Below are 25,803 nucleotides of genomic sequence, written 5' to 3' on the forward strand. Positions count from 1 at the left end.
AATGACAAGCATGTGGGTGTGGGAGAGAACGGAGAACGCTACAAAAAGAGAAATATATACGGTGAGAAACAGGAGAGGTCTTCGGCTATGAAAACATTGGAGCAACCCAAGCTACTGTATCAGTATCAATGTTTAAATTGCACAAAACTAAAAGGACCATCTCAAATCACATAACACACTGTTGGCCTTCTTAGCATGTTTGTGAAAGACATCATGATCCTGATTGTGCGGATAAATAGTCCTAAACAAGTGGGCTTGCACAAGCTCTTTAGCAGCGTTTATAAAGCACATCCTGATCCTGACATCCTTGAGCAGAACTTAGGTCATTTTTTTGTTCAACCAATCATACCAACTGGCTTTCCTGTATGTCATAACCATAATGGTTTGCCTCAATGTTACCTCAGCTGCTAATAAACCAGGCTAGATCATAAACAAGCTAAAATTCTTACAGGTGGGTTCACGTAATAATTGGCTAGTTTAATAAGATGTTCTAAGGTCAAATTAAATCCAGTTAAGCTCAACAAGCCTAGACCTCGTCACTCAGGGAAAGTATAAAGAAAGTACAAGTGAGAAATGATATAAATGCCAAACATCCGGTTTTAAGCTCAGAGCATATTACGCATAACAGTGATATCTGTCAGAGCTGTCGAGTTGTTGTCAGTCAAGCATTACACAACACAAACACAACCATGCCACAGAGAGGCTTTAGGCACAGCCAGAGTGACTGTGCTGACTGGCATTATCTATTAAACACAGTGTAGTTATAACAAACCTGTACACATACATCGATAAATACAGCAGATATCATCAATCTAACTTAAAATATTTTATTAATATTAAGAATAAGCCTATATTGCTTGGCAGGACTTTCATTATCATTAATCAACGAGCATAAGTAATAAATGCATACTGATGTGCAAACACACTGCGTATACAAGTCTACACACACCAATTTTCACTTGCTTTTTGTCAGTCATTAATCACCCGCACTATCAATAACACATTCATTCAAATATTTGTATCTTTACATACATCCATTTGTGCTATATAAACACACACTCAAATGCTCTTTGCCACTTACTGCTTTCCTACATTCCTCAGACAACGAGGAGGATCTGCATTCAGATCCACTACCTAACCCCAGTGGTCATATCTTCTGCCACACACGAGCATGCGTGAACACGCATGCGCACATACACACGGTCGCACACATCCTCCCTCCCCCATAGAAACGAGAGTGTACAGAAGTGCACAAGCACGATGGTGCTGCCTACCATGTTATCAAGAATAATAGGATTCCTGACCTTTACAAAAATAGGCGAAACAGAGTCGATGATATTGAAATAAAGCCTGAGTGTGTGTGCATGTGAGACAGAGAGAGAGAGAGAGAGAGAGAGAGAGAGAGAGAGAGAGAGAGATGTGCCACAGAGGGGGAGGGGAACAGTAAACAAGCCAGAGGCTCATCAGGGCTGCTGAGTGGTAGAACTGGCTGCGGTACAGGATCTGGGTAGGTTCTGTTAAAGCATAGACGGAATGTCTTAATTGTTGGTCTTATGACAGCAGCATGCAGGAAGTAGAATTTACAACATCGATCATTGTATCATGTGTAATTTTGGTGTAAAATTAGGGCGGGACCGATGGCCAAAAGATCACTGGGTTTCTATTCTATTTATATCTATTCTCTATTTATAATTCAGATGATTTGTCTTTACCTTCCGACTCCATACACATGTGCATCAAGGCAATAAAGTAATAGTTTCTCTACCCTATATACTGCGTTACCTGATTCACCCAATCCCAGATAACTCCCAAGAACAGTCATGTGAGGAATATTCCATCTAGATACAGCCTTGTTAAATAATACAAGCGAATAGTGCTTAATATCGCACAATATTAAATGCCGTGACAAACACACACCGGACGGCCAAAAGCTTGTGGACGCGTTTTATGGAACGTCTTTGTATTTTCCCCTTCACCAAAACTAAGGGGTTTAAACCTGTTCCAGCATGACAATACCCTTAGGGACAACACATGATCCATGAAGACCTGGCTTGTTAAGGAGAGACTGAAGAAACTCAAATGACCAGCACAAAGCCCGGACCTCAACCTCAATCAACACCTCGATCAATGTAGACTGCATGCCAAACCTTCTCGCTCAACATCAGTGCTTGATACTCTTACATTTACATTATTTGGCAGATGCCCCATATCCAGAGCAAGGTACAAAAGTGCTCCATCAACGTATACATCAACACAGGTTAGCTAAGAGTCACGGACAGGATGCCATCAGCATAAATCTCAGTTCTGAGGATTTATAGCACAATTTATAAAATAAGCACTGGTTTAAGTGGATCAGTTAACATTAGACTACACCGATGGCCTCTTGAATTAAGTTGCACTTTAATGTGAGTAATAATTTAATCTGTAATGTTTCATTTGTGGGAATTTGAGAAGCATTAGCTCACTGTTCCAGGTTGAATCATGCTTTTCTTCCGACAGGTTATGTCATGATCTTCCCTATCCAGTTTTATAGCTCCATCATTTATTTAGAGTCGTATATTTAATCGGTCTTTCCAATCCGATCAGAAAATATAAACACTTGAACCAAAAGAACCGTACTTCGCATGATCTCACAAAAGGGCTGAAGGACGTTTTTAAATAAACGATCGATCTAGAAGAAAACCCTTTTCTCATTTCAAAGTTCATGACATGAATCATCTACATAATTCCGTGTGGGGGAGTAAACAGATTAACTAGTGAAAAAATAATCTTTAGTTGCAGCCTTAGACATTAAAAGGTAAATGAACTGGAACGAATATATTTTAGTAAGAATATTTTGAATGTGGCACTTGCAACCTTGACTCTTAATGGAAAGAAAAGCTTTTAAAGGCATCAGTTAAAAAAACAGCATTACCACAATGAGCACAGCTACCTAGGTAGTTCATTGGCTGATCACAAGCTGGTTACAATCACCAGCTTCTTCAATACTACAGAATTACACATCTACCAGGAAATAAAAAAAACACCCTGATAACTGACATTAATCTGTTTGTCCAAGGATTACAGGCTAATGTTTTGACCGCCAACATTTCTAAAATGTTATTAATTTATACCTCTTCAGTTTCTCTTGTTTGCGATGTTTAATGCACTGTTGGATTATAAGGAGTGCACTTCATGTCTTTTTTTTTTTTTTTTTGTTGACAATGCACAAATGAAAACTTGGGCCACTTTGAACTAATTATGAACAAGGAAAAATCTGTGCCTCTGTACCGTTATTGCAAACACCATCAACGGCAGCAGCGCTTCAACAGTTAAGGCTCTGAGTTACTGATGGTGTGTTCAAGCCCCAGAGCTCACTGTTTGGCTCTCGAGCCCTCTGCTCCAGAGACCGTAGCTGACCCTGTTCTCTGACCCCAACTTCCCAACATGTTGGGATACGCAAAGAAAAGAATTTCACCGTATTGTTCGGCAGTGTCAAATAAAGGCGTCTGCTTGTTGGTTATTTCCCCCCAAACACGTGATTTCTGAACATTTAATTAGAAGGAAAAAAGGAAATTTGGGTGCATTTGGATTTTGAGTGTTCAATAGAGGGGTGTTTAATCAATTCATTTATTTTGGACAAAGTATTGTTTTGCATGGTACTGAGATACCATACACACAAGGCTACAGATATTCACCGTGCATGTGTGTGTGTGTGTGTGTGTGTGTGTGTGTGTGTGTGCGCGCGCGCCCTCACACAGCCCGATCCTGTAAATATCTAGCCAAATTTCCCTCTATAATTTCTGTACCAGCAAAAATGTGAATCTTTTAAGATCAGATTTGTCAGTCTAGTTACAGCCTCCGGAGAAAAAAAACACGTCCAATCATGGAGGCAAAAGACATAAAACTGCAGCATTCATCTAGGGTGTGACCAAGTGACTATGCTGGCAGGATCGAGGAGAGAGACAGGCCATTTCTGGGAATAGTGACGGAGATAATACAATAAAGCTGTTGAAAATGGTTCTAGGGTCCACAAACAAGCACTCATTATCAATAACGATAATAGCTGGGATCAGTATATAGTTGGGACCAGCGTGGGGAGAATAATTAAGACAAGACACACAAAAGTGAGACTTTTATGGAAAGCTTCAAGATAAGGTATTTTTATTTAGCCTCTCCTAATAATTTAACACAGTTTAGTGAGTAAAGGCAGATTGTAGGGTGTGGTAAAGAACAACATAAACAACATAAATAGTGGCTTCCTAATCTGGTGTTTAGATCTACACAACATCTTTTGCATTTGCAAGTGCAAACATTTCCACAACTACTCAAGAGAAAAATCAATCCATTATAGGGCTTTTAAAGATGTGACTAGCAACAGGTACCACAACATCTGATTTGTTAAAACTGTTCCATTTACATTAGGCCCCATAAATGAGTCTTGGCGAATCGGATATCAATCCGATCTTTCTACTCCCGCCCAAAATGCAAATGTATTTTACCTAATTTCAGGGGTAATAGAAACAGCATTTACTGCATTTTCGCTGGCGGCAGCAGTAGATGTAAGACACAACGAGACACCTGGGTGAAAGATCACTTGTGAGTGATGTGCTTCCTTTTGGGAGGAGTATAGCACTGACGTATGTGGCTTGAACAACCACATTCATTTACACCTGTCCAGTTTCATCTGAAATGCGTCCCAGACCACCTCCTGAAGTGGCTTGAACGATCGGATTTATATCCATCTCGAAACCGTTTCAGAGGGCGTTTAGACCTGATCTTTTTACGATCGGATAGCTATCGGATCACAGAAAACACATGAAGTGACCAGGTGTAAAAAACCTGGACCAAAAGTCTTGACCATATGGCGACGTTGGTACATAGTGGAAAGGTAAAATACAATGAAATTTGTAATACTGACCAAACAAATTCAGGGGAGTTTAAAATCCCCAGAAATACCCAAGTAATAATTACTTATCCAGCCCAAATAAAGCTTTATCAGGTTGAGTCTGTTTGGTCAATGCCATGGCTGTCATTAGCTTTTGCTAGTATATGAGGAGCTAGCATTAAGGATACAAATCCTATATCATGGCCTATGATTGGGCTAAAGATACATGTGTTATAGCTGTGAACACACAACGTACATATTACTGGGGGACTCACTAAACAGAATTCACCAACAAGCTTGGATATAAATGTGTCTATGGTTTTAAAATGTCATTTTATGTTGAATAGCCATTTAGCCAGACACCTTCTTCTCCGGCCTGCAAGACTGACCTTGGCACACTCTGAAGCCAGCCTGTCAAGAGACACAAAGACCTTGTTCTATCTATAATGCTAAAAGAAGGGGAGTCTGCTAGAGAAAGAGAGAAGACAAAAAACAGAGTGAGCGAGAAGGGGGGACTGGGGAGTGAGGGGAAGAAACACATTAGCACCGACTGAGCTTGACCTTGTAGTCCAAGGCAACAGCTGGGAGAGCCACGAATGCCTAAACACAAGTGGAGCCTGTCAGCTTCATATCAAGGCCTGTACATTTTCTCAAAGTCCTCACTCTGAGCCCCAGATACAATGAGGACCAGACACAATTATGTACATTATCAAAGGGCAAGCAAGCTACAATTTATGCTACCCAACGATTTTTTTAAATTTTTTTTTTATTTTTAGTGGCTGAGGGCATTTGAGTTCATTTGCAAAAACTGCATACTTTGTGCTACAAAACAAGCTGACGGTTCAACGCTCCTGCCAGCCCACTGAGAATGTAGGTAGACTGGAATAACACTTACTACACAAAAAAGGGGGAAAAAATAAGTAAAATCATTTCAGTAGAGGCAACGAAGTTATTAACTCACCTGTAGGCATCTCCTACAATTTCTACTTCACTGTCGGTGGAAGTGACGTTGATCTCCTCACTAGCAGGAACCGGAGGTGCAGGAGTAGCTTCGATCACCACCACGTCTTCATCCAGTGCACCTGATGGACAAAAACCCACACGTTTGTCTGATTATTGCTACAAAAAGAATACAATATTTGACCATTGTGTTTTCATCTATGTGTTCAGACTAAAATGCTTTAATGGTGCTGAAAGACATATAAACAATGTAATTTGAGAGGGTTTTTGGGTAAGCATACTCAAGCGGGTACAGAAATGTCCTCTGTAAGTCAATCAATAATGGCATAAAATTAAGAGCTAATTATAGTTTAAGATTTCAGTACTTCAATAATAGTAGAAAAAGTAGATCAGCGTTTAGAGTAGCTTGCAGACAACAGTGTGTTGCTGATCCATGACTTGGTGTAAGCAGGCGTCATACTTTTTTCCAATTAAAAAAAAAAAGCTAAAACATGTACGTTGATATCATGGCGGTGTTTCAATTCTTGTAAAGGGTGTTCACTAAATGAATATATTGCAAGCAAAAATAACATTTTCTGCCTTAAATCAGCTTTAATAATGAGCAAGGTATTATTTTAGAGTGATTTTATAAGATGATTGTCCAAAAGTATGTGCTCAGTGATCAGAGCAGTAGGTCACTGTGTAAAACCTAAACAAATAAAAAAGGAAATTGTAACAACGCAGAGAGGCAAAACAAATGCTGAGCAAATCTGCTGTGTTTGCTGTTACAACAACCTCATTTTAAAAAAAAAACCACCATGTGTGTGCGACAGGATGTTCATTTTCTCATATACAGTTAGACTTGCTTTACACTTAGTCATGCCTGGTCTAAGCTCAGCCATAAAGCCAGCGTGTATTCCGTCCAAAGTACAAATGTACGGCGTGCAAAAGCTGCACTTCCCTGTTTGCAAACACTTGCGTTTTCATTGTGCCATCTCTGTTTCTGGCCTCTGATTGGCTGTCTATCCTGTCTTTTTCCTCCAATGAGTTTAAGGCTATATATATTTTGCATTTGTGGCAAACAGGGACACAATACTGCAAGATCTCTTCAGTCAACTAGATTTATACAGTGTTCGTGTGAGAAATTGTGTCTTTATAGAAAGACTGGGTAGAATGAATATATTATACTAGGACCATGTATATTAGTGTGAAAGTGTTTGCCCCTTTCTGATTTTTTTTTTTTTTTGCACGTTTGAAACACTAATATTTAAATTTGTTTGGTCTGAAATATTAGTCAAATACATCACAAGTAAACACTACATGCAGTTTTAGGATGAAGGTTATTATTATTAAGGGGAAAACAAAATCCAAACCTACATGGCCTTGTGTGAAAAAGTGTTTGCCCCTAAACCTAATAACTGGTTGTGCCACCCTTAGCAGCAAGAACTGCAATCAAGCATTTGCAATAACTAGCAATGAATCTGTTACAGCACTGTGGAGGAACTTTGGTCCACTTATCTTTGTAGAATTGTTGTAATTCAGCCACACTGGAGGGTTTTCGATTATGAACCACCTTTTTAAGGTCATCTTACAGCATCTCAATAGGATTCAGGTCAGGACTTTGACTCGGCCACTCCAAAGTCTTCATTTTGTTTTTATTCAGCCATTCAGAGGTGGACTTGCTGGTGTGTTTTCAATCATTGTCCTGCTGCAGAACCCAAGTTCACTTCAGCTTCAGATCATGAACAGATGGCCACACATTGTCCTTCACTGTCAGTCAGGTCCTAAGTGATTTCTTGATTGTGGCAAAAATCAGACCTGGGTGTGGCTAGGGGTGGTGGTGGTTTGGCAAACAGTTTTTCACACAGGGCCATGTGGTTTTGGATTTTGTTTTCCCTTAATAATAAAAAGCTTCATTTAAACACCTGCATGTTGTGTTTATTTGTGATACCTTTGACTAATATTTAAATTTGTTTGATGATCTGAAACAGTGTGACAAACGTGCACAAAAAAAAAAAAAAAAAAATCAGGAAGGGGGCCAACACTTTTTCACACCACTGTACATTACAATAAACATTACAGTACATGACCCTGACCAACTGTTCGCAAAATCACTCGTTTCACATTTTTTCCTGTTGCTTGGTTACTTACTTAGAATGATTATGGAAACGTAACTTTTCATATGAAATTTGTGGAAATACAATTCTGTTGTTCGCTAAATTATGTAAGCATTCACTATTTTAAAAGTCATTTTAAGTAATTTATTTATAAGTTAATTTCATTTATTTATTTTCATGTTTATAAAGCCAGGGTTTAAATTAAATCCAAAGAAAGCACCACTAATGTTTACTCTCTGGCAGCATGAAACTATAGGCTGCTATTCTTCAAAAATCAGATCAGAAGCCTACATTGTTTTGGGGGGAAGCCTTGGGCTGCTTCACTACACCAAATGATATAGATTTTTTGCCATATCCCACAGCCTTGAAAGCATTTATACAGAAAAACTAAATAAACAAGGTTTAAATTAATTACTCTGTATGGGACAATCGTTTTGTCCAAAAGTATAAAATCCAGCTTTGCTTCTCTTCGGTACGAGAAGCAAACGCTGATATGATGTACGCATCACACTACTTTAACAGAGAGTTTGCTAGCACATAAGGTGCTATTTGCACAGCTGATTAGAATCTGCTATAAATACTAGTTAACACTTTTTAGATGTCGAAAACAGTACTTTGGTTTCTGTCCTCCTAAAAGCTGCTGAGATTTATACGGTGTGATAACGCAGACTCCAGTGAGTCCCAAACCTTTTGGGCAACAACCCCAAAAAGCGATTATGAATTTACTGTGACCTGCTTATTTGTTTTTAATTCCAGATGTAATACAGGACAAATACTGTAACAATTCATTGTCAGTCACATACACCTATGTATTGTAAGTGGCTAAGAACAAAAGGAATAGCCTATGCCTTGTACTAACTTCCCCAGTCTAGTGGGAAGTGTTATGAAAACCATCCATGCCAGGATGGTGTTGTGTACACGTGGTGTCTGATTTTGCATGCACAATTTTTTTATTATTCACTTTTCACTCATGTATATATGGAGGATTTTAAACAGATATCCTCTAGACACCATGTCAGAGCAAAAGGGTTCCTAAATGAAACAAAAGTACTAATATAGAAAAGCCAGTAAACTGGTACAGAGACATTTCAGTAGGTTAAAAACTGATTATATGTAGATTTCAATCATGGGCTAGAATTTAACACAAGTATGTGATTTCAGACATGCTAGTATACAGTAACAATATGCAGATACAGGGCAAAAGCTTTGGGGGTAAAATGTCCGTTATTACTGCTTATCTTCACCAGTGCAGCACGTCAGAGTAGGAAAAAAATAAAAACAGCACCATTTTAATTGTGGCTTTTCTGAAAGGGACTCCCCTAACGTCACAACCCCTAGCATGTAATCATTTGTTTAATCTAATATCATGTGTGTTACAGCATTTACAGCAGACAATCTTTCTGCTGATGTTGGAAAAAAAAAAAAAAAAATCACTGAACCAACAGGAGGCAGCCATGAACTAAAAAATAAGGAAATAATAAAAACTATACTAATTATTCCACAATGCGGGCCTGGCTTCACAGCAATGCCAAAATTAACAATATTGAGCCTTTAGATTTTTAATATTTCAACTCAGAGTGAGACTATGATGAGCCCTCCAGCAGAAGGGTGTGGGGTAAAAGGGAAAGGCCCAGAGCTCATAGGAGTTCCTCTGGACCACTGCACTTTTCTACACCCACCTACTTCCCATGGAGTAGAAACTAACAGCGACCAAGTGCAAAAAGAGAGCAACTAAGCAAGAGAGGGGAGATACCAAAGTTTCCTCTAATACTCTTTTACTTCCAAATTATCCAGCTTACTCCCTAAAAGGGCATAAACTTAACTATACACAAGCTAACATTCCTTTCCAGCACCAAAGCTGGTGTTACAGGAGTTTATGCTTGTGATAGTTCTCGGTGTTCGATTGCCTCAGAGCAGCAGGTGTGTAGGCATGAAGTCACTGCTAACGTCAAGAAACAGGAAGGACATCAGGGTCACCTGCAGTTTACGTCCGGGCAACGTGATAACAGAAGTACTGCAATACATAGTAGAAGAAGAATATGGTTTCTTACATATAGGAGAAGCACTCAGTTTTGTTTGTGGGTTTGTTTTTATTATTTTAATGCCCTAATTGAGAGACTATATAAAGATGATCATAAGTGAAATGTTCATCACAACTTGATGCAGTCTGCGGTATGATGCAGACAGGTGTATAAAGGCTATATCCCCAGATCATACGCTTGTTCATTTTTCTTAAAACGTATTAATGCACCTGCTTGCCAAGTTGGGGTTATTGGGCTACACACGGGGATGTGGTAGCCTAGTGGTTAAGGTGTTGGGATACCAATTGGAAGGTTGCAAGTTCGATTCCTACATCCACCAAGCTGACACTGCTGGGCCCCTGAGCAAGGCCCTTAACCCTCAGTTGCATAGTTGTATAAAAAAATGAGATTTAAAAAAAAAAAAAGTAAGTCGCTCTGGATAAGGATGTCTGCTAAATGCTGTAAATGTAAATACTTGCTCAGTGGGCTAGCTAATAAATTTGCCAGTTTGTTTGTTTTTCTTACGTACTATTCATATGTAAGTTTCATAAAAGTCTCATCAAGTCTTGCATCAAGTCTTCTAAAAAAAAAAATTTCATCAATAAAGTAAACGCATCAGTTACACATGCGTAGTGGACACCGCCTGAGATGATCTATGTAGTTAATGTCCTCGGTAAATAGACACCTTTAAATATTTAGTGTTTCTGCCACACAAGTTGTACCAGTGTTCTGGATTCCGAGCTCGATGAAGGCTGTTTTCTGTAACACACAGGCACTCATTATAAGATGCCTAAAACCGTAAAGAATTTGAACACTTGGGTCTTAGTTGGCAGCAGTTCAGTCTTTCATAAAAAGAGGAACAGATATGAAGAAAGGTGTTAACCGTTGAAGGAGTTTCATAACGTCATCTGGATACCAGATTTTTACACCTTGGCTCTTCAGGTCTTAAAGTGTGTGCTGAATGAGCGTAGGGGTATGTTGGGCTCAAACCACAGAACCAGAAAATCATGGTTAAGTAAGCTCTCTCAGTCAAGTAACAGCAGGGAGGCTGGTGGGAGCAGAGATGCTATTGCTCAACAGGAAACACACACTGACACACACACACGTGGAATATAAAAAAAACCTTCAGTCATACGGTTTGTTCCATTCCATTTTGCAGAGCCCTTCTTTGAAAGTAGAACCAATCACACAACCCATAATCACAAGCACAATATTGAGCACTGGCTTCTAAGGTTTGTAAAGAGATGCAGAAATAAAGCTAAATGTAAAAACAGCTTCTAGAAAAAAACTATGAAACATAAATGTGAAGAATCTAAGATTTCTTGTTATACGGAGGACATCAATAAGTGTGTCAGAATATTTATTTATTTTTTTACATTTCACATTACTGTATCAGAAAGTGGTTCGTCTGTTATGCTTTTCCAACTTTTATAGACTTCACATTTTGCTATTCAAGCACTACTCATATTTGTATATTTCAAAGGAAAAACATCCCAATTATAGAAAGTCAAAGGAACACAATAATAGCTTACGTTGGTGCATTAGGAACTTTACCAAATCACTAAATAGTTTATCATCCTACTGGTGTGATGTCACCATCGGTGACGTATTGTGTGTTTCAAAGAAACAATACAATTAAAAGTTAAATACTTCAGGCTAATCTATGACCAGGGCACATCGACAGAGCGCTAATCAGACTTAAGCTTACTGCACATAATATGGATGTAATCGCAAACAGTTTTTATGGCTGCTTCATGTAGCCATAGACATGGTGTTAAATTGACCGATAGAACATTATAAAACAGAAGGGTGTGTGGTCTCTCTGTAGCCTTTCCAGTAGAACAGGCTGTTTCAGACTGCTTAAAAAAAGTGTATGTAAGCCAGCTATTTATAAAGTTAAAGCAGGGGTAGTGACAATATTCTGGAGTGACCACAGCAACAACATAAGTGTTGAATACTGTGACCTACAAAGTAATCTATAAAGGATTATTCAGTAAACGCCTAGACGATAACACTCAAACAAGAGGCAGAGAGAGAGAGAGAGAGAGAGAAAGAGAGAGAGATGATGTGGGTGTCTGAATCTTGAACTTTACACAGAGTATAGAGTAAAAGTGGAGGCCAGTGTGAAAAAGAGAATCCATGGGAACAAACATTTATCCATGTAAACTGTGTCCCCTACATGCTGCACAGTCTTTTGACGGCAGTCCAAAAACTGAAATGCTGCAGGGAGGATAAAACTGCACCAGCAAAAATGCTGGAATTGAATAAAGTAAATGCTCCCCAATGGCATTTGTGCCCTAATCCTGGTTTTGTCACCCTTTAAAAAGAAGTTAGAGCTCCCTGAATGTAAAAACATTTACATCAATTAATGTTTTACTATAAAATCTTCTAAAAGTGTTTACTTAAATCAAACGCACATCGGGAATTAAAATGTTTTTAAATGGCCCCGTTGGCTCTCAGCTGGTTTGTCAAAATACACAGAAAGTGGTTGTTTATATTGTTACTGGCTCTGAGGCCTCGCAGCCCAAACGTGAAACAGCTGTCACGAGTCGCTCCATTGCAGGCATCATAATCTTAATTCTGATTATATGTCATATATAATGTTACCATGTTGTTACACATAAAAATATACTGGTTACCCCCTTCCTCCCCAAGTTATACACCAAGGTGAGTGTAGACATACACCATAATCTGTGTGAACAGGTACATAGCATGTCTTAACAGAGTGAGCATAAAACTTGACACAAAGTCAGGCATTTATTACAGCGTGAGGACGTATCAGAACATGCTGTATGTATAATTCCACTATAGGGCATTTCCCCAATGCACATTAAAAACAAACCTGCATGACCAAAAGGACAATAAGGGAAAAGGAAAAAATCCACCCTGAACGACTCACACGTAAATAATCAGATATCTTTATATGGATAAAAGCTTGCATTTTAATCAACTTGTGATCTTCAATGCTGGCCACTTTTTATTTGAAGAAATTTAAGTTTCAAGCTTTAAACTTTTTTGATATAGATTTGTCAAATTTCATTGTAGTAAACACTATATCCTACATTACCCATAACGCCATCTGTCAGTGAGATTTAGTCCATGTATCGCCTCTACCTAACGAGAATAACCCAGCATCGCTTTAGTGCTTCACAAACCAGGAGACAATTTGCCTGCAAATGACCTTAACCTTAACACAGAACTCAAATTTAAAACCAGTATTATAATCTTTAAATTTTCCATCAACATGACTGAAACCCTGTTAAACGTATCTTACTTTTCAATATTTGTTTTCTATTCTTCCTGAAGGTTTGCAAGATGTGCCACGTTTGTCATATCTAGAACTCTAAAGCATTTAAAGTGAGCTGAGATGAATAACGACGCACTCGTCTGAAAAGGTTTGGTGTAATTATGCTTTTCATTCCTTTACAAAAGGAAAACTAGTTGAGTTATCTTTAATGCTTCATTGATTTAAACAAGTCCTGAATAATTTAAAGGTTAAAAATTCCGGTGCTTAATAAAGAAGGCGTGGGACAAAATTACACGTGAACTAAGGCCAAAACTTTCCATATGACAGCTGGCTCAGAAAGTCCCTGGCCTTCACTTGCCTCCTCCGCCTGTGCTAGAAATGAGTACGGCAAACAGCTGGATGAACAAACACTGTGGTGTGTGTCGAGCTGACTGCTTCTGAGCCACAGACAGCAGCCTGTTCCCACAGCTGTGACACGTTATCAGATTTGGGTTTATGGAACATAAAGAAGTGCTCAAGTGCCTGAGAACATTTACAGAAAGGACCAGATACAGCTATCCAGGCATGATACAACCACTAGGACAGGCACTTCCCTCTCTTAAGAAATGCTCCAGAGTTTTTCAGGATCATTTCTACCATATCAGATGCGCGTGTCATACATGGGTATTGACACATTTCCCTGCACTGAAGAAAGACCGGAAAGCAGGTTTATCTGAAACCGCTTTATAACAGAAGTCTAAGGGCAGCTGCTGAACTCAATCAATGAAGAGTTACTGTATGTGCAGTGACCATCTCCGTCTGTACTTTTGTACTAAAGTACTTTTACTGTAATGCTTTGATGTTGGAAAGTTGGAGGTTTTAGCCCCTTATAAAAGTACTGCAATGGAACTGTCTTTGGGTTTGAGATAAAAACAATCTACACAGAATTTCAGCTCCCCCCCTGATAGTTACATACATATATTTACTCACACCTAGTTTTTATGTGAGCAAAAATTATTTAATTAGATTAAATAAGACCTGATATTGATAGTGCTGCATGACATTTCTTCCCAGTTATGTTTGATGATTTCTCTGTAAACCGGTAGACAATAAAAAGAGTAGAGATCCTTTTTCAGAAGCAGCCATGAAAGCCCAAGCCATAACACTTTCTCCACTGTGCTTGATAGGTGAACTTGGATGTTTTGGTCATAAGCAGATCTTCCCTTACTACCCTTTCCATCACTCTGTAACATATCTGTATTTCTTTGTGAATTCCAGTCTTTTTAAAACATTCCAAATGGTTGCATAAGTTATGCACGACACTTACACAGTAGCTACGTGAGATTTAAGCTCATTAGATTCAAAATGCCAAAAAGCTCACTGGTCTTCTCGTTGGTTTGATTTTTCTCTATCGTCTGACTTCTTAACTGTTTAAAACAGTCAATGTAACAGGACGCACACAGGGTATAAGAATAATCGCTTGAATAATGGTCGGTTGCACACAATGTTGGTTGTTGGTTGGGTGCAATGCTTAAAAAAAAATCTGAAAGTCTAACCTTTCAAATCATAAACCTAAATGTCTTGCGTATAGCAAAATCAATTGATATGGAGGTTCTGATACTTTTAAAGCTGACTGGATAAAAAAAAAACAGTTTGGGAATAAAGTTAAAAATATAATGTTTAACCAACATTTGTATCAATATCGATACAGCCATAAGTAACAAAACGCTAGTATTTTCCAGTGAAAGTATGCCTATTATTTGTTTGACTATGCGAGCAGAGCAAGAGATGCGAGTGTCAAGTTTTTACTTTATGCAAATAAATAACAATTTAAACTTAACATCTACCAAAAGGCACGACCCCACTCACATTCCACATATTAAAATCTACCCGCAGCACCTGAGCCAGCCAGCAATGCTCTCTGTGCTGGGAGAGACTAAAGTGTTTGATTTACTTAAATTATATAACATTGTGTTTTCACCATTCAATTGTGTTACATCAGACCATTTAACAGAAGGCAGGAATGGAATCTGATGCATTTTATAGCCTGCATGTTTGGTCCTCGCTTGTGCACATTATGTTGTGCTACTGTGAAATCATGGCAAGCGTCTACTTAACAGTCAGAACACCCACTAGCAACATGTATACTGTGATCTGAGTGACACAAGGTGAAAATCAGTTCAGAATAATCTGTACTTATATATAGGCAAGGATATCTGTAGTAGTTTACCTGAGGCCACAGTGGTGCTGTTCATCTGACTACCAGCGCTGCTGCTCACACCCACATACAGCTCATCATCCCCCTCAGTGGAAGAGGATGAGGAAGAGTCAGAGGTGAGCTCCTCGCTAGAGCTACTGGTGCTATTCAAGAGTTCATACTTCCTGCGTGCGATCACCTCTCTTTTCTTCCTCTGTAGCAGCAGACGTGCCTTCTGCTTTGGAGTGCGCTGAGCTCCGCCTCCATTACCACTCTTCGCAAATCGCTTCCTGTTAAGTTGCCGCCGCGAGCTCAGACATGGTCGTTTCACATGATTGGCTTCTGGGTTTTCAAGTCGTGCCCATTTGTGTGACCTGCTGGCACGAGTTCGACTCAAGAGGGTGCGGGTTGGCCCTGTTCCTCCTCCTGCACTGGCTGATGAGGCTTTAATGTGCTGCTGTTGTCGACCATCATCCTCTGAGCTCAAAGTGTCTGAGTCGCCGAAACGCAAGCTGGATGAAGGCGAGGACGCACAATCACTAAATGAGGATTCGACGTTCCGATCATCCTCGCTGCGCGTCTGCAGGCGGGGTTGAGGAATCGCTGCCGCACTCAGTCTGCCTTCCTTTAGAGAGCAGTCCGAAGGTCCAGGCTGCTGGCTTTTTCTCTTCTTCCTGCTCCTTTCAGAGTCTCTGCGCCCCCCAGCGTCTCGCAGGGTTCGATGCCTTGTCTCGCCACAAAGTGTTGTGAAATCTCCTCCAGCCTTGCCAATCACATCCACTTCGGAGGGGAAACTTTTAGCCGTCTCCATGGGCTCGGGATTAACCAGAGGCCCTTTCAGCGGGTCCTGTTTGCGGCGTGCATCGGTCTGGACCTCGCTCTTCATTGCGAGTAGCTCGAAACAATACGAACACAGGAGTTCCTATGTGTCCATCAGCGTGCCAGCGATCCCACAACTGTGTAAATGGAAGAAAGAAAACAAACATGTTTAGGCATTAGTCAAGAAACATGAAAAGGGGAAAAAAAACTTCCTGCATGGGAACTAAAAACAGGGTGGATTTGATTGTTCTAACATTACTGTACATGAGTCAGTTAACACGATTTCTCCTGTATTTACAGTACAGAATTAATCAGTTTGGATCATAAATCAGGTCTCAGCATAGAACAGACCTTAAAGAAAGAAGAGGACTCACTATATTAAAATAAGGTCATCCCAGGCTCTATATAGATGCCGAGAAAATAAACAAGCCCACACTTATCTGCTGGCTAATGCCTTCTGCCCATTATTAATGTGATAAATCAAGGGGAATACATAAGCTAATGGAGCCGGGGACAAGCTTCTGTACCGGCTTTCTGTTAGCGTGACAATGGGCAGAAACACAAAAAGTGCCTCTCACAAAGGAGGTCTAACAGCCTAGCTATTTCATAACAGCTGTTCAATATCATTGAAGTAGATTCAAAAGCTGTTCAATCCTCATAAAGCTCCTCATAGATTTAAAGCATCTATTTAGACCTTAGAGCCATCATTAACCAAAATGTTATTATAGCAATCAAAATTATATCCACAAAGCCACTTGCTGTTCTTTTTTCTGTAATCAATGGTATATCTACCTGTAAGAATATCACATTCAACATCCATCTAAACCCCATCACCCTACCCAGAACAAATCAAATAAAACCTGAGAGAAATAAAACAGAAAAATCTCTCACGTCATTGCCACAAAAAGAAGCACTACATTTCCAATGCAGTGCTGTCTTTCCATAAATTATGAAAGCAGCCAGCTGTTTAAAAGAGGCCCACAGCCCCTCTGCTCATTGCGGTGGGATCAGCTTTAGCGATTAGGCGATATTCTTCCATATAAAAAAGGTAAAAACATCATGCTACAAACACTAATGCTGATGTGAGCTTTACGTATAAACTAAATTTACCAAATACAAGTCACATCATGAAAAATTTACCATCGGGATACATTAACATCTTCACTGCGGTCTGAACAAATATTAAAAACACATCAGTCATCATTGAGGGGAATAATACGTGAAGCATGGTTATATGATCCTATGTTATACAACACATGAAATCCATTTGTATGTAAAAATAATGTTTGACTGTAGTTCCCATTTATTCCAATAGGCAGAGAAAGAAAAAACAACAACGCTGCTTAAGTGTGTGTGTTTACTCTCACTGCCACTAGGCGGTCTGTGTCTTGCTGCTAGTCTCGAACTTGTACAGCTACTGTTGTAGTCGACCGGTTTTCTAGGAAATCACAACAAGGAATCAAATGAAACAGGAATTAAACCAGGATTTATGTAGATTGTTAAATGGTTCCAATTCCTCTTTGATATCCTTTTTTGTTTGAGAAAATTAGACCGCCATCAGAGTAAGCTAAATAAAGTTAGCCCCGTCAGTCACAGGGGTTTGTTTGAGGAACAGATTCTACGTGTTCTCATGGGCTAAACTTCCTGCCGAAGTGACAACTTCATAAAAGCTACCGACTCTGATCAGTTTATTAAAATATTGAGGAACATGTTGAGATTATCTAGACATTTCATCTAGACAGTTCAGCTGCAATTAACTACAAATCAACACTAACTCTGATCATACTTTAAATAATAATAGAAAACCGGTCAAAAACAAAAAAGCGCTACTTGCAAATCCAAGACCTGCTGATCTTCGTCCATGAAACAACCTCTCAGAAAATCCACAAAAACAAACATGACCTAGTCCTTAAATGTGTAAATGAAAAAGTGTCTGCAAAAGAAGCATTTAAATAAGAAGCTTATTCATATATTACAAAAGACTGTAAACAAATGGAAGATCATCGTAACTAAAGTTAGCACAAGCTCCTCATAAGCTTTAGATCCTTTGATGCTTGATCCAGTGCAAGAAAACTTTCCTGAAATTGCTGACAATTCTTTTGCTAATAATAACAACCCATATTACACTATTACACTTTTCCAACAGCGCAGTGCTAAAATGATCCTCCTCATCTACCAGAGTGCATGTACAACATTTAAATAAATGTCAAGCCTTGGCTCATGTTAGTGTGATGATAACATTTGTTACATTACATTTACAGCATTTAATAGACACCCTTATCCGGTGTGACTTAAAATTTTATTTCAATTTACACAACTGAGCAATTGAGACTTAAGGGCCTTGCTTAGGGGCCCAGCAGTGGCACCTTGGTGGACGTGGGATTCGAACTCATGACCTTCCGAACGGTAATCCAACACCTTAACCACTAGGCTACCACATCCATAAAAGATGCCACTGGTGAGATGTGCAGTGCCGTCCCAAGCTCCTCTGGGGTTTGTCTCCTGAGCCTGTTCTGTGCCACTGTGCCAAGCGTGCTCTCTGCCCGCGGGGCCGGCAACAACAGCAACACCCCCCTGGCACCAAGGTGGATACAGATTTCAGAACGTACAGGATTGCAAGAGACTGTTTTAATTCCCTCTCCTGAGGATCCCTGTGTAGATCCTATAGATGTTGAGTTGCCTCGCTGTCAGCACTGTAACACATTTACACAGGCTGCATTCTGCTGCATGCTGTCTCAGGACCAGTGTACATCTAAATATCAAACCATTTCTAACACAATTCAACAGCAGGAGTCGTCAGTTCAGTACTTTAGACTGACACTTCAACCTACGAGCATTTGTACATGATGAAGACACATCAGGTGAGAAAACTCAGCGTTCATGTTGTAGTGTTCAATTATATTCACTGTTTGTGACAGAGCACTAGTGCTCTAGTGTGTGACAGAGCACTAGTGCTCTAGTGTGTGACAGAGCACTAGTGCTCTAGTGTGTGACAGAGCACTAGTGCTCTAGTGTGTGACAGAGCACTAGTGCTCTAGTGTGTGACAGAGCACTAGTGCACAATGCACTATTTAGTGTAAGAATGACAAAACAACGACACTGCGTGATGTTTTTTTTTTTTTACCCCACAGAAGTGTAACACAAGCCAACAACACGGAGCTTTGCTTTGCGTGGAATTAAACAAAACACCTTCCAGTAGCTTTTCGTGTGAACGTGTGTCTTTATTTACACGCCGATGTTTTCACTCCAGACTCCACGTAACGAAGCAGAAGGCGATAATAAATACTATTCGGTCTTGTATGAACAGTTAACACGCTCATGTTGGTGTCAGAGAGAAAGACAAATCGACACACACACGTACATTCACACAGGGCCGCGAGCTTGGCGGCTCCAGGAGCCAAACAATAGCAGTGCGTTAGCTACAGAGTCCCCACACACACTCTCACACACTCACACAGGCCCACTTTACCTCTTTTCACTTTTAAACACGCTGTGCTCCTCTTCGACTCTTCCCCAGATCATGCGGACCGGCAGCTTCCGTCGAAAATAAGCATAAAAGTGAAAAAAGGCGAATATAACGCGTCACGCGGAGGGGGAGGAGGGGGTGAAACTGACAAGTCACAAAAACCCCAAAAGAGGCCTGCGGTTGGTTAGCAAACTAGCTAAAGCTAACCGTTAGCTCGGCCGCTTATCTCGACAATCCAGCTTTGGGAAAAAGAACCAAACAAACTCGCGTCGACGGTTAAAAATAACCTTTAGTTAAAACACGACAGACATACGGCGACCATGTTTGATCCGTTTGTCAAACGTATCGTCGATTTCCTGGCCGTTTGCCGTCGGCACCGAGCTGAAGTCCCCATTCCTGCCTCTCCGCGGCGTCCATTACACACCAGCGTCGTCTTGTGGAGGCCAAACTCTCGCGACTCGCTGCTCGCGCGCGCGCGCGCTCTCGCAGGACCAGTATGCAAATTAGCCTATCCTACAGGGGCGTTTTTTTAAACCGCCCGTATTCCTATAAATCCCGCCTTCATAACTGCAATTGGCTAATAGACTCATTTTCCCCGGTACGATTGGTCCATCGACTACCGCCTCCTGTGATACAATTGGCTCATTAGGTTGACACTCACAATCCGTTTCTGTCATTAGACAGTTTAACTGCCATTTTCAACCACAAGAGGCGGGATTTGTCTGAATGAAGGTGGATTAAAAAATTTATGTTTTCAGCACGGACATGTTTCCGACACTTTTTGCGACACTCTATGCACGTTTGACGACCAAAAAACAAAAACAACTCCTTAAACAGTAGATTATCACAAATAAAACGTATGGATATTCTCTAAAACGATCATCTGATACTCAATTAATAGTTTTTTTACGTATTTTTTACGTGCAAATGATTTACACAGCTCTATGATTAGAAATAAAACCTGATGTTACGTTTATAACCTATTTTTGAGACTTGTAGATGTCTGCCCTCTAGTGGAATAATGGACGTTTCACACACAACGTATCATCTATTAAAAATTTAGATGAACATTGAGCATTTTACACCACTGGGATTGTGATTTTTTACCTGTACTCATTTCGAACATATTGGACGCAAATCTATAATTAATATAGGTTATATATAAGTTATAATAAAATATGCTGTTATTATACGATAAAGATATATAAAATAAACATTTGGGGATAAAGCAAAAGCGTCCCATGATGCGATATCCAATAGGAAAGCGTTGTGTAAATAAGAACCGCCCGAAAACGTTTCCAAGTTGATTGACATTTACATTGTCCAATAAAGATTGTGAATTCTATGAAGCGTATGGGGATAAAGCAAAAGCGTCCTTTGATGCGATATCCAATAGGAAAGCGTCGTGTAAATAAGAACCGCCCCTAAAACGCTTCCAAGTTGATTGACATTTACATTGTCCAATAAACAATGTGAATTCTATGACGCGCTATCCAATGGGAATAGAAGGAACGGTATTTGAATCGTCGAAGGGTCGCATTGTTTCTACTATCTCATTTGCTTTTGAACGCTTGAAGAGTTTGCGGTTATTTTCTAAAGTTTTAAACTCCAACGATTGCCGTCTACAGTAGTTACCATGGACCTGCGTGCTGTTGTGAGTACTTAGAAAATGTTTTCCTCCCTATGTGTATTTATTTTGTAGTTATGGTAACGTTAGCAATTAGCTTAGCATTAGCAAACAATCTAGATTTTATCGCTAATTAAACTTGTTTTAATTTGCTTTTTTTTTAGAGAGCATATGATTAGTTTATTATGTACTTGTAGCTGTAAATGGATCTGAATGAAGCTCTTGTACTTGTGTTCCAACCTGTTTCTACTATCTTTTAGCACCGTAATGCAGAGAACCCAGCACTACTTGGTGGCAAGGCTGGGGCTGTTAATGTTGGTGTAAGGAGGGCTGTCCTGGGTGAACTGTCCAACTTTGCTTCCAAACCTGCAAAGACAACGGTATGGCTTCCTTTCTGCATCTCCCTTTTCTTTTTTTCTTTCTTTCCATATTACCTTCCTTTCTTGTTCACACTCTTGTCCCACTCTTGTTCAGAAGGGTGTTAAGTCAGCAGCTCAGCCAGCTGCTGTGCAGCCTAAACGTGTTCCAGTTGTACCCGAGGTCATTCCTCCTGCTCCAGTCATTCCACCAGTTCAGGTTGATGTCTCCATGAAGGAGGAAGATGACCTGTGCCAAGCCTTTTCTGATGTGCTCTGTCCCATTGAGGACATTGATGGAGGTGATGCAGAGATCCCACAGTTATGCTCTGAATATGTGAAGGACATTTATGTGTACCTTCGTGTCCTTGAGGTGGGTTTGAGCACCAGCTGAGGTTACTTTGCCATGACTTTCCTTTATTGAAAACATCCGGTTACAACCATGTTTCTATTGCAGGCCCAGCAGGCAATCCGTCCAGGATACATGGAAGGTTATGAGATCAATGAGCGCATGCGTGCTCTTCTGATTGACTGGCTCATTCAGGTGCACTCGAGGTTCCAGCTGCTCCAAGAGACTCTGTACATGACTGTAGCCATCCTTGATCGGTTCCTACAGGTAAAACTAATCCTGATCATAGTCGTTTGCACTCTGTATCTCTGTGCAGATAGTAAAACGGTTCTGTTTACACAGGCCCAACCAGTATCTCGAAAGAAGCTGCAGTTGGTCGGCGTCACTGCAATGCTGCTTGCCTCCAAGTATGAAGAAATGTATGTCCCAGAAGTTGGAGACTTTGCTTACATTACGGACAACGCTTTCACAAAACGCCAGATTCGAGAAATGGAGATGCTGGTTCTCAGAGAGCTGAACTTTGAGCTAGGACGCCCACTGCCTCTTCACTTCCTCAGGAGGGCTTCAAAAGCTGGAAATGTAAGTGCTGCATCCCTACAGTTGGTGTTGCATGTGCTCAAATATGGAATGAAAGATGAATGGATGTGATGTATTAGGCTGATGTCATGAGGCAATAGTAATTGTACATTATGGAATGTTTGCATTCTGTCCCTAGCTTCAGAATGCATCTTGTTACTGAGAAACCAGCCAGCTCTGTCCTGTCTTGGACATGCCTGTGGCTGAAAACCTACTGATGTAATTTTTATGGAAGAAGTCACTGGAGTCCACATACAGCCAGAGTATCCCATTATGGGAAATTAATTGCACCAAACATGATCAACTTGAAATATTTGATACAAGAGTCCAGAGGTTCTGAGGCTTGTACGTAAAAGGAAACTCCTAGTGTTGATGGCACACTGCCTCCTACACGTCTAATGGTTCAGTTAGTCTAGCTGGCATGTTGACTGATTCTAACTGGACTTGTTTGACTGGCTTTTTATTTTTTTTTGTCCTAAAGGCTGATGCGGAGAAACACACCCTTGCTAAATATTTTCTCGAGCTGACCCTGTTGGACTATGCCATGGTTCATTACCATCCATCAGAAACTGGTGCAGCTGCCCTGTGTCTTGCTCAACTTGTGCTTGATGGGCAGAAATGGGTAAGAGCTCGTATAAAAAACCCTTTTTTTTTCTCTCTCTCTCTCTTTTCTACTCTCCCTTCATTGTTGCATCCAGGAGTATGCAAGTTGTTTACCATCCTTGTTTTCTAGTCTCCTACACAGGAATATTACACCACCTACAGTGAGGCCCACCTGAAGCCCATAATGAAACACATGGCCAAAAATGTGGTCAAGATTAATGAGGGACTCACTAAATATGTGGTAAGTGAAGTAAAATTGCTGGCATACAAATAATTTGTGGTTTCTTCTGATTTGCATTATTGTTCCAGGCTGTGAGGAAAAAGTACTCAAGCAGTAGGCTAATGAAGGTCAGCCTGCTTCCTCAGCTGAAGTCTGCACTGATGAAGGACATCGCTGCCCCTATGCTCACCTCTTGAGTGTTTCACAGATAATCAACACTGCCAATCTGCACTTTATTCCTGATCAGCCATTGGAAATGGACTGCTGCTTTAAGGATCCTTTATGTGTATATATGTGCAAATACACGACAAGATTTTTACCTTTTTTTTTGAACATGTACCACTTACAATTGAATTTCATTCTTTTAAGTAATTTTACTGTTGCATTTTGACTTTTTTAGATGTTCTTGAGCTGATTTTTCTTACATGAGTTGATGGAACATTTCAATAAAAATCCAAATATGTTCTGTTTGCTTTTTGTTTTATTTTACTCCAAATATTGCTTGGACAAACAGGCCCTTAAAATATGTGAGCAATGTACAGGAGTGCCTTCTGCTTGGTTTTAATGAAAGCCTGCAACCACTTTTGATTCCCAATGGATAAGATTTGTACGTTCTTGGCTTTGGCCCTAATACTTTGGAATTGTAGCTATTTTCTTCAGAGGCTCGAGCAATACTTAATTTGTCCCTGATTTTTCTAGATGTGCGCTTCCTCCTGGAAATTCTTCTGCGTACCATTAGACCCTTGTGATTTAATCCAAGTTCTACCACATTGCTGTGTTTCTAGCACTTGCTTTCTTACCTACAAGAGCTGCCAGAAGGTCCTTATCAAAGTCTGCTCTCCACCATGGTGCCTTTAGAAAGACTTTTATTTATGATAAAGTGGACATTTCCTATATCTCTTTAGGTTGCCAAGTAGGTGGCATAACTGTAGGAATGTAGTAGCTTAGTGGTTAAGGGGTTTTGAATACTGATCAGAAGGTTGTGAATTCAAATCCCTGATCCAACAAAATGGAGTTAAAGGTGTAAGTTTCTCTGTATTGGGGGATACACAGCTGACCCTTCTGATGGCAAACATGTATGAGCAACATCCCATTTCAACTGGAACACCAAGTAGGTACCAAATATCAGATATTGCACAAATATGAAAATTGATGGAAATTAAAGCTGCGACACTGATGTGTAAAGAATTCACTCTAATGATACAAGAAGCATTTGTTATGAAATGAAAAATAAATGTATTTTGTCATCGGAGTTGTCATTAGTAGGTATGTATTAAATCATTTAATGCTTACAGTTCATTTGTGTTAAGAGGTGAACTTTGGTCCATTTTCCATCTAAACGACACTTCAAACAGCCGGTATTGTGCATAAATAGACAAAAAGCCAACGTGGGAATGCTGGGAGTCCCAAACATTCAATCCTATTAACATTTTTGTACAAAATATTCTAGATACATCAATGCAAAATGCCTGTGTTTTTTATGTAAACAAATTGCTTTCAAAACAATTCCCTTCAGAATATGGTGCATCTTTGGCAAACCTTCATATATAGATATACTGTATATATATACATCCTGGGGAGGCTGGCAGCAGCATGAGCGGCCAGTACGTCATACCGATAAAGTGCTTTGTAACCACAAGTGTGTTACGCTGTAACACGTGCGCTTTGTGGCTTGGGGCTTCATTGACTTCTAAAGACTAATTCTTCAAAATTTTCAGTTCAACGTACATTTTCGAGATGGAATAATTAAAATCTACCAGGCATTAGCAGCAAAACATTTTCCCTATATAAACCTTAAATTTGAACGTAGAGCTATAAAGAATTCAGAAACCACGATAGTCTACAGTAATGCACCTTCATTTACACAAGAAAATCCTTCCATTTCAACAGAGAAAATGATTTCAGGTCCCACGTACAACGGTCACTTTGTGTCTTCGAATGACTTTAAATATCACTAATGGCTGAACCGAAGGAAGGAAAATAAAATGACAAAAGCTATAAATACAATAAATAGTTTTGATCAGTGCTCACAGGGACTGTGTAACTCTTGTCCCTGGAGGGAAGTGTCCTGGCCAGAGTCCTTATGCTTTATAAGACTGAAGGACTGTAAACCTCACTGTGTTAAGACTACAGCACACAGATACAAGAGCTCCACATCACTGTCTTCACCCTTTTTTTTCCTCAATTGTCCATTTCCAATGCATTAGAAGTCTTTGAGGTACGTGTGATACTCCGACTGGCTGCTCGGCTACAGTAGATGGAGTTAGAGCTTGTTGACGTAGTTGTTGGGGAAAAGGCCTTGTTTACCCCTCAGCCTCCCCGTCCACCAGCCTGAGGCGTCTGAGGAGAAAAGACACAAGGGAAAACGTGGTCAGTTAGTGTCTTGCCTTGCAAAATGTATGTCTTTTTGTACAACAGTC

General features: G+C 40.0%; 3 protein-coding genes across 8 annotated transcripts in view; 1 reads left to right on the top strand and 2 right to left on the bottom strand.

Moving 5' to 3' along the window:
• The window catches only part of LOC113636677 (E3 ubiquitin-protein ligase Arkadia), a 42,459-nt gene extending 22,328 nt beyond the window's left edge, over nucleotides 1–20,131 (bottom strand). For both annotated transcript variants that reach the window (XM_027136916.2, XM_027136915.2), the window contains exons 1-3: nucleotides 19,656–20,131; nucleotides 15,401–16,323; nucleotides 5,829–5,949 (exon numbers count right to left, since the gene is read on the bottom strand). In XM_027136916.2, coding sequence (XP_026992717.1) covers nucleotides 5,829–5,949; nucleotides 15,401–16,253 — 974 coding nt within the window. In that variant the 5' untranslated portion in view covers nucleotides 16,254–16,323; nucleotides 19,656–20,131. The remainder of the gene's footprint in view (nucleotides 1–5,828; nucleotides 5,950–15,400; nucleotides 16,324–19,655) is intronic.
• Nucleotides 20,132–21,145: 1,014 nt separating this feature from the next.
• Nucleotides 21,146–23,846, top strand: ccnb2 (cyclin B2). Of its 3 annotated transcripts, none has more exons than XM_027137003.2 (8): nucleotides 21,146–21,306; nucleotides 21,540–21,659; nucleotides 21,754–22,008; nucleotides 22,093–22,251; nucleotides 22,327–22,563; nucleotides 23,042–23,182; nucleotides 23,294–23,404; nucleotides 23,473–23,846. In XM_027137003.2, exons 1-8 carry the CDS (start codon nucleotides 21,289–21,291, stop codon nucleotides 23,578–23,580), a joined length of 1,149 nt encoding a protein of 382 aa, XP_026992804.2. In that variant the 5' UTR covers nucleotides 21,146–21,288; the 3' UTR covers nucleotides 23,581–23,846. The 3 variants fall into 3 exon arrangements, with proteins under 3 accessions (XP_026992804.2, XP_047671731.1, XP_047671734.1); XM_047815775.1 differs by having other exon boundaries at nucleotides 21,757–22,008; XM_047815778.1 differs by lacking the exon at nucleotides 23,294–23,404.
• Nucleotides 23,847–24,595: 749 nt separating this feature from the next.
• The window catches only part of myo1ea (myosin IEa), a 45,197-nt gene continuing 43,989 nt past the window's right edge, over nucleotides 24,596–25,803 (bottom strand). For all 3 annotated transcript variants that reach the window (XM_027137001.2, XM_027137000.2, XM_027136999.2), the window contains one exon: nucleotides 24,596–25,723. In XM_027137001.2, coding sequence (XP_026992802.2) covers nucleotides 25,647–25,723 — 77 coding nt within the window. In that variant the 3' untranslated portion in view covers nucleotides 24,596–25,646. The remainder of the gene's footprint in view (nucleotides 25,724–25,803) is intronic.

The sequence above is a fragment of the Tachysurus fulvidraco genome, chromosome 1, assembly GCF_022655615.1.
Source record: "Tachysurus fulvidraco isolate hzauxx_2018 chromosome 1, HZAU_PFXX_2.0, whole genome shotgun sequence".
Taxonomy (NCBI): domain Eukaryota; kingdom Metazoa; phylum Chordata; class Actinopteri; order Siluriformes; family Bagridae; genus Tachysurus; species Tachysurus fulvidraco.

What these genes read in the sequence shown, in the direction of transcription:
- ccnb2 (XM_027137003.2), top strand. An exon ending in GGGCTTCAAAAGCTGGAAAT is followed by an intron (nt 22,564 to 23,041) that starts GTAAGTGCTGCA and finishes TTTGTCCTAAAG; the next exon opens with GCTGATGCGGAGAAACACAC. An exon ending in TGCTTGATGGGCAGAAATGG is followed by an intron (nt 23,183 to 23,293) that starts GTAAGAGCTCGT and finishes CTTGTTTTCTAG; the next exon opens with TCTCCTACACAGGAATATTA.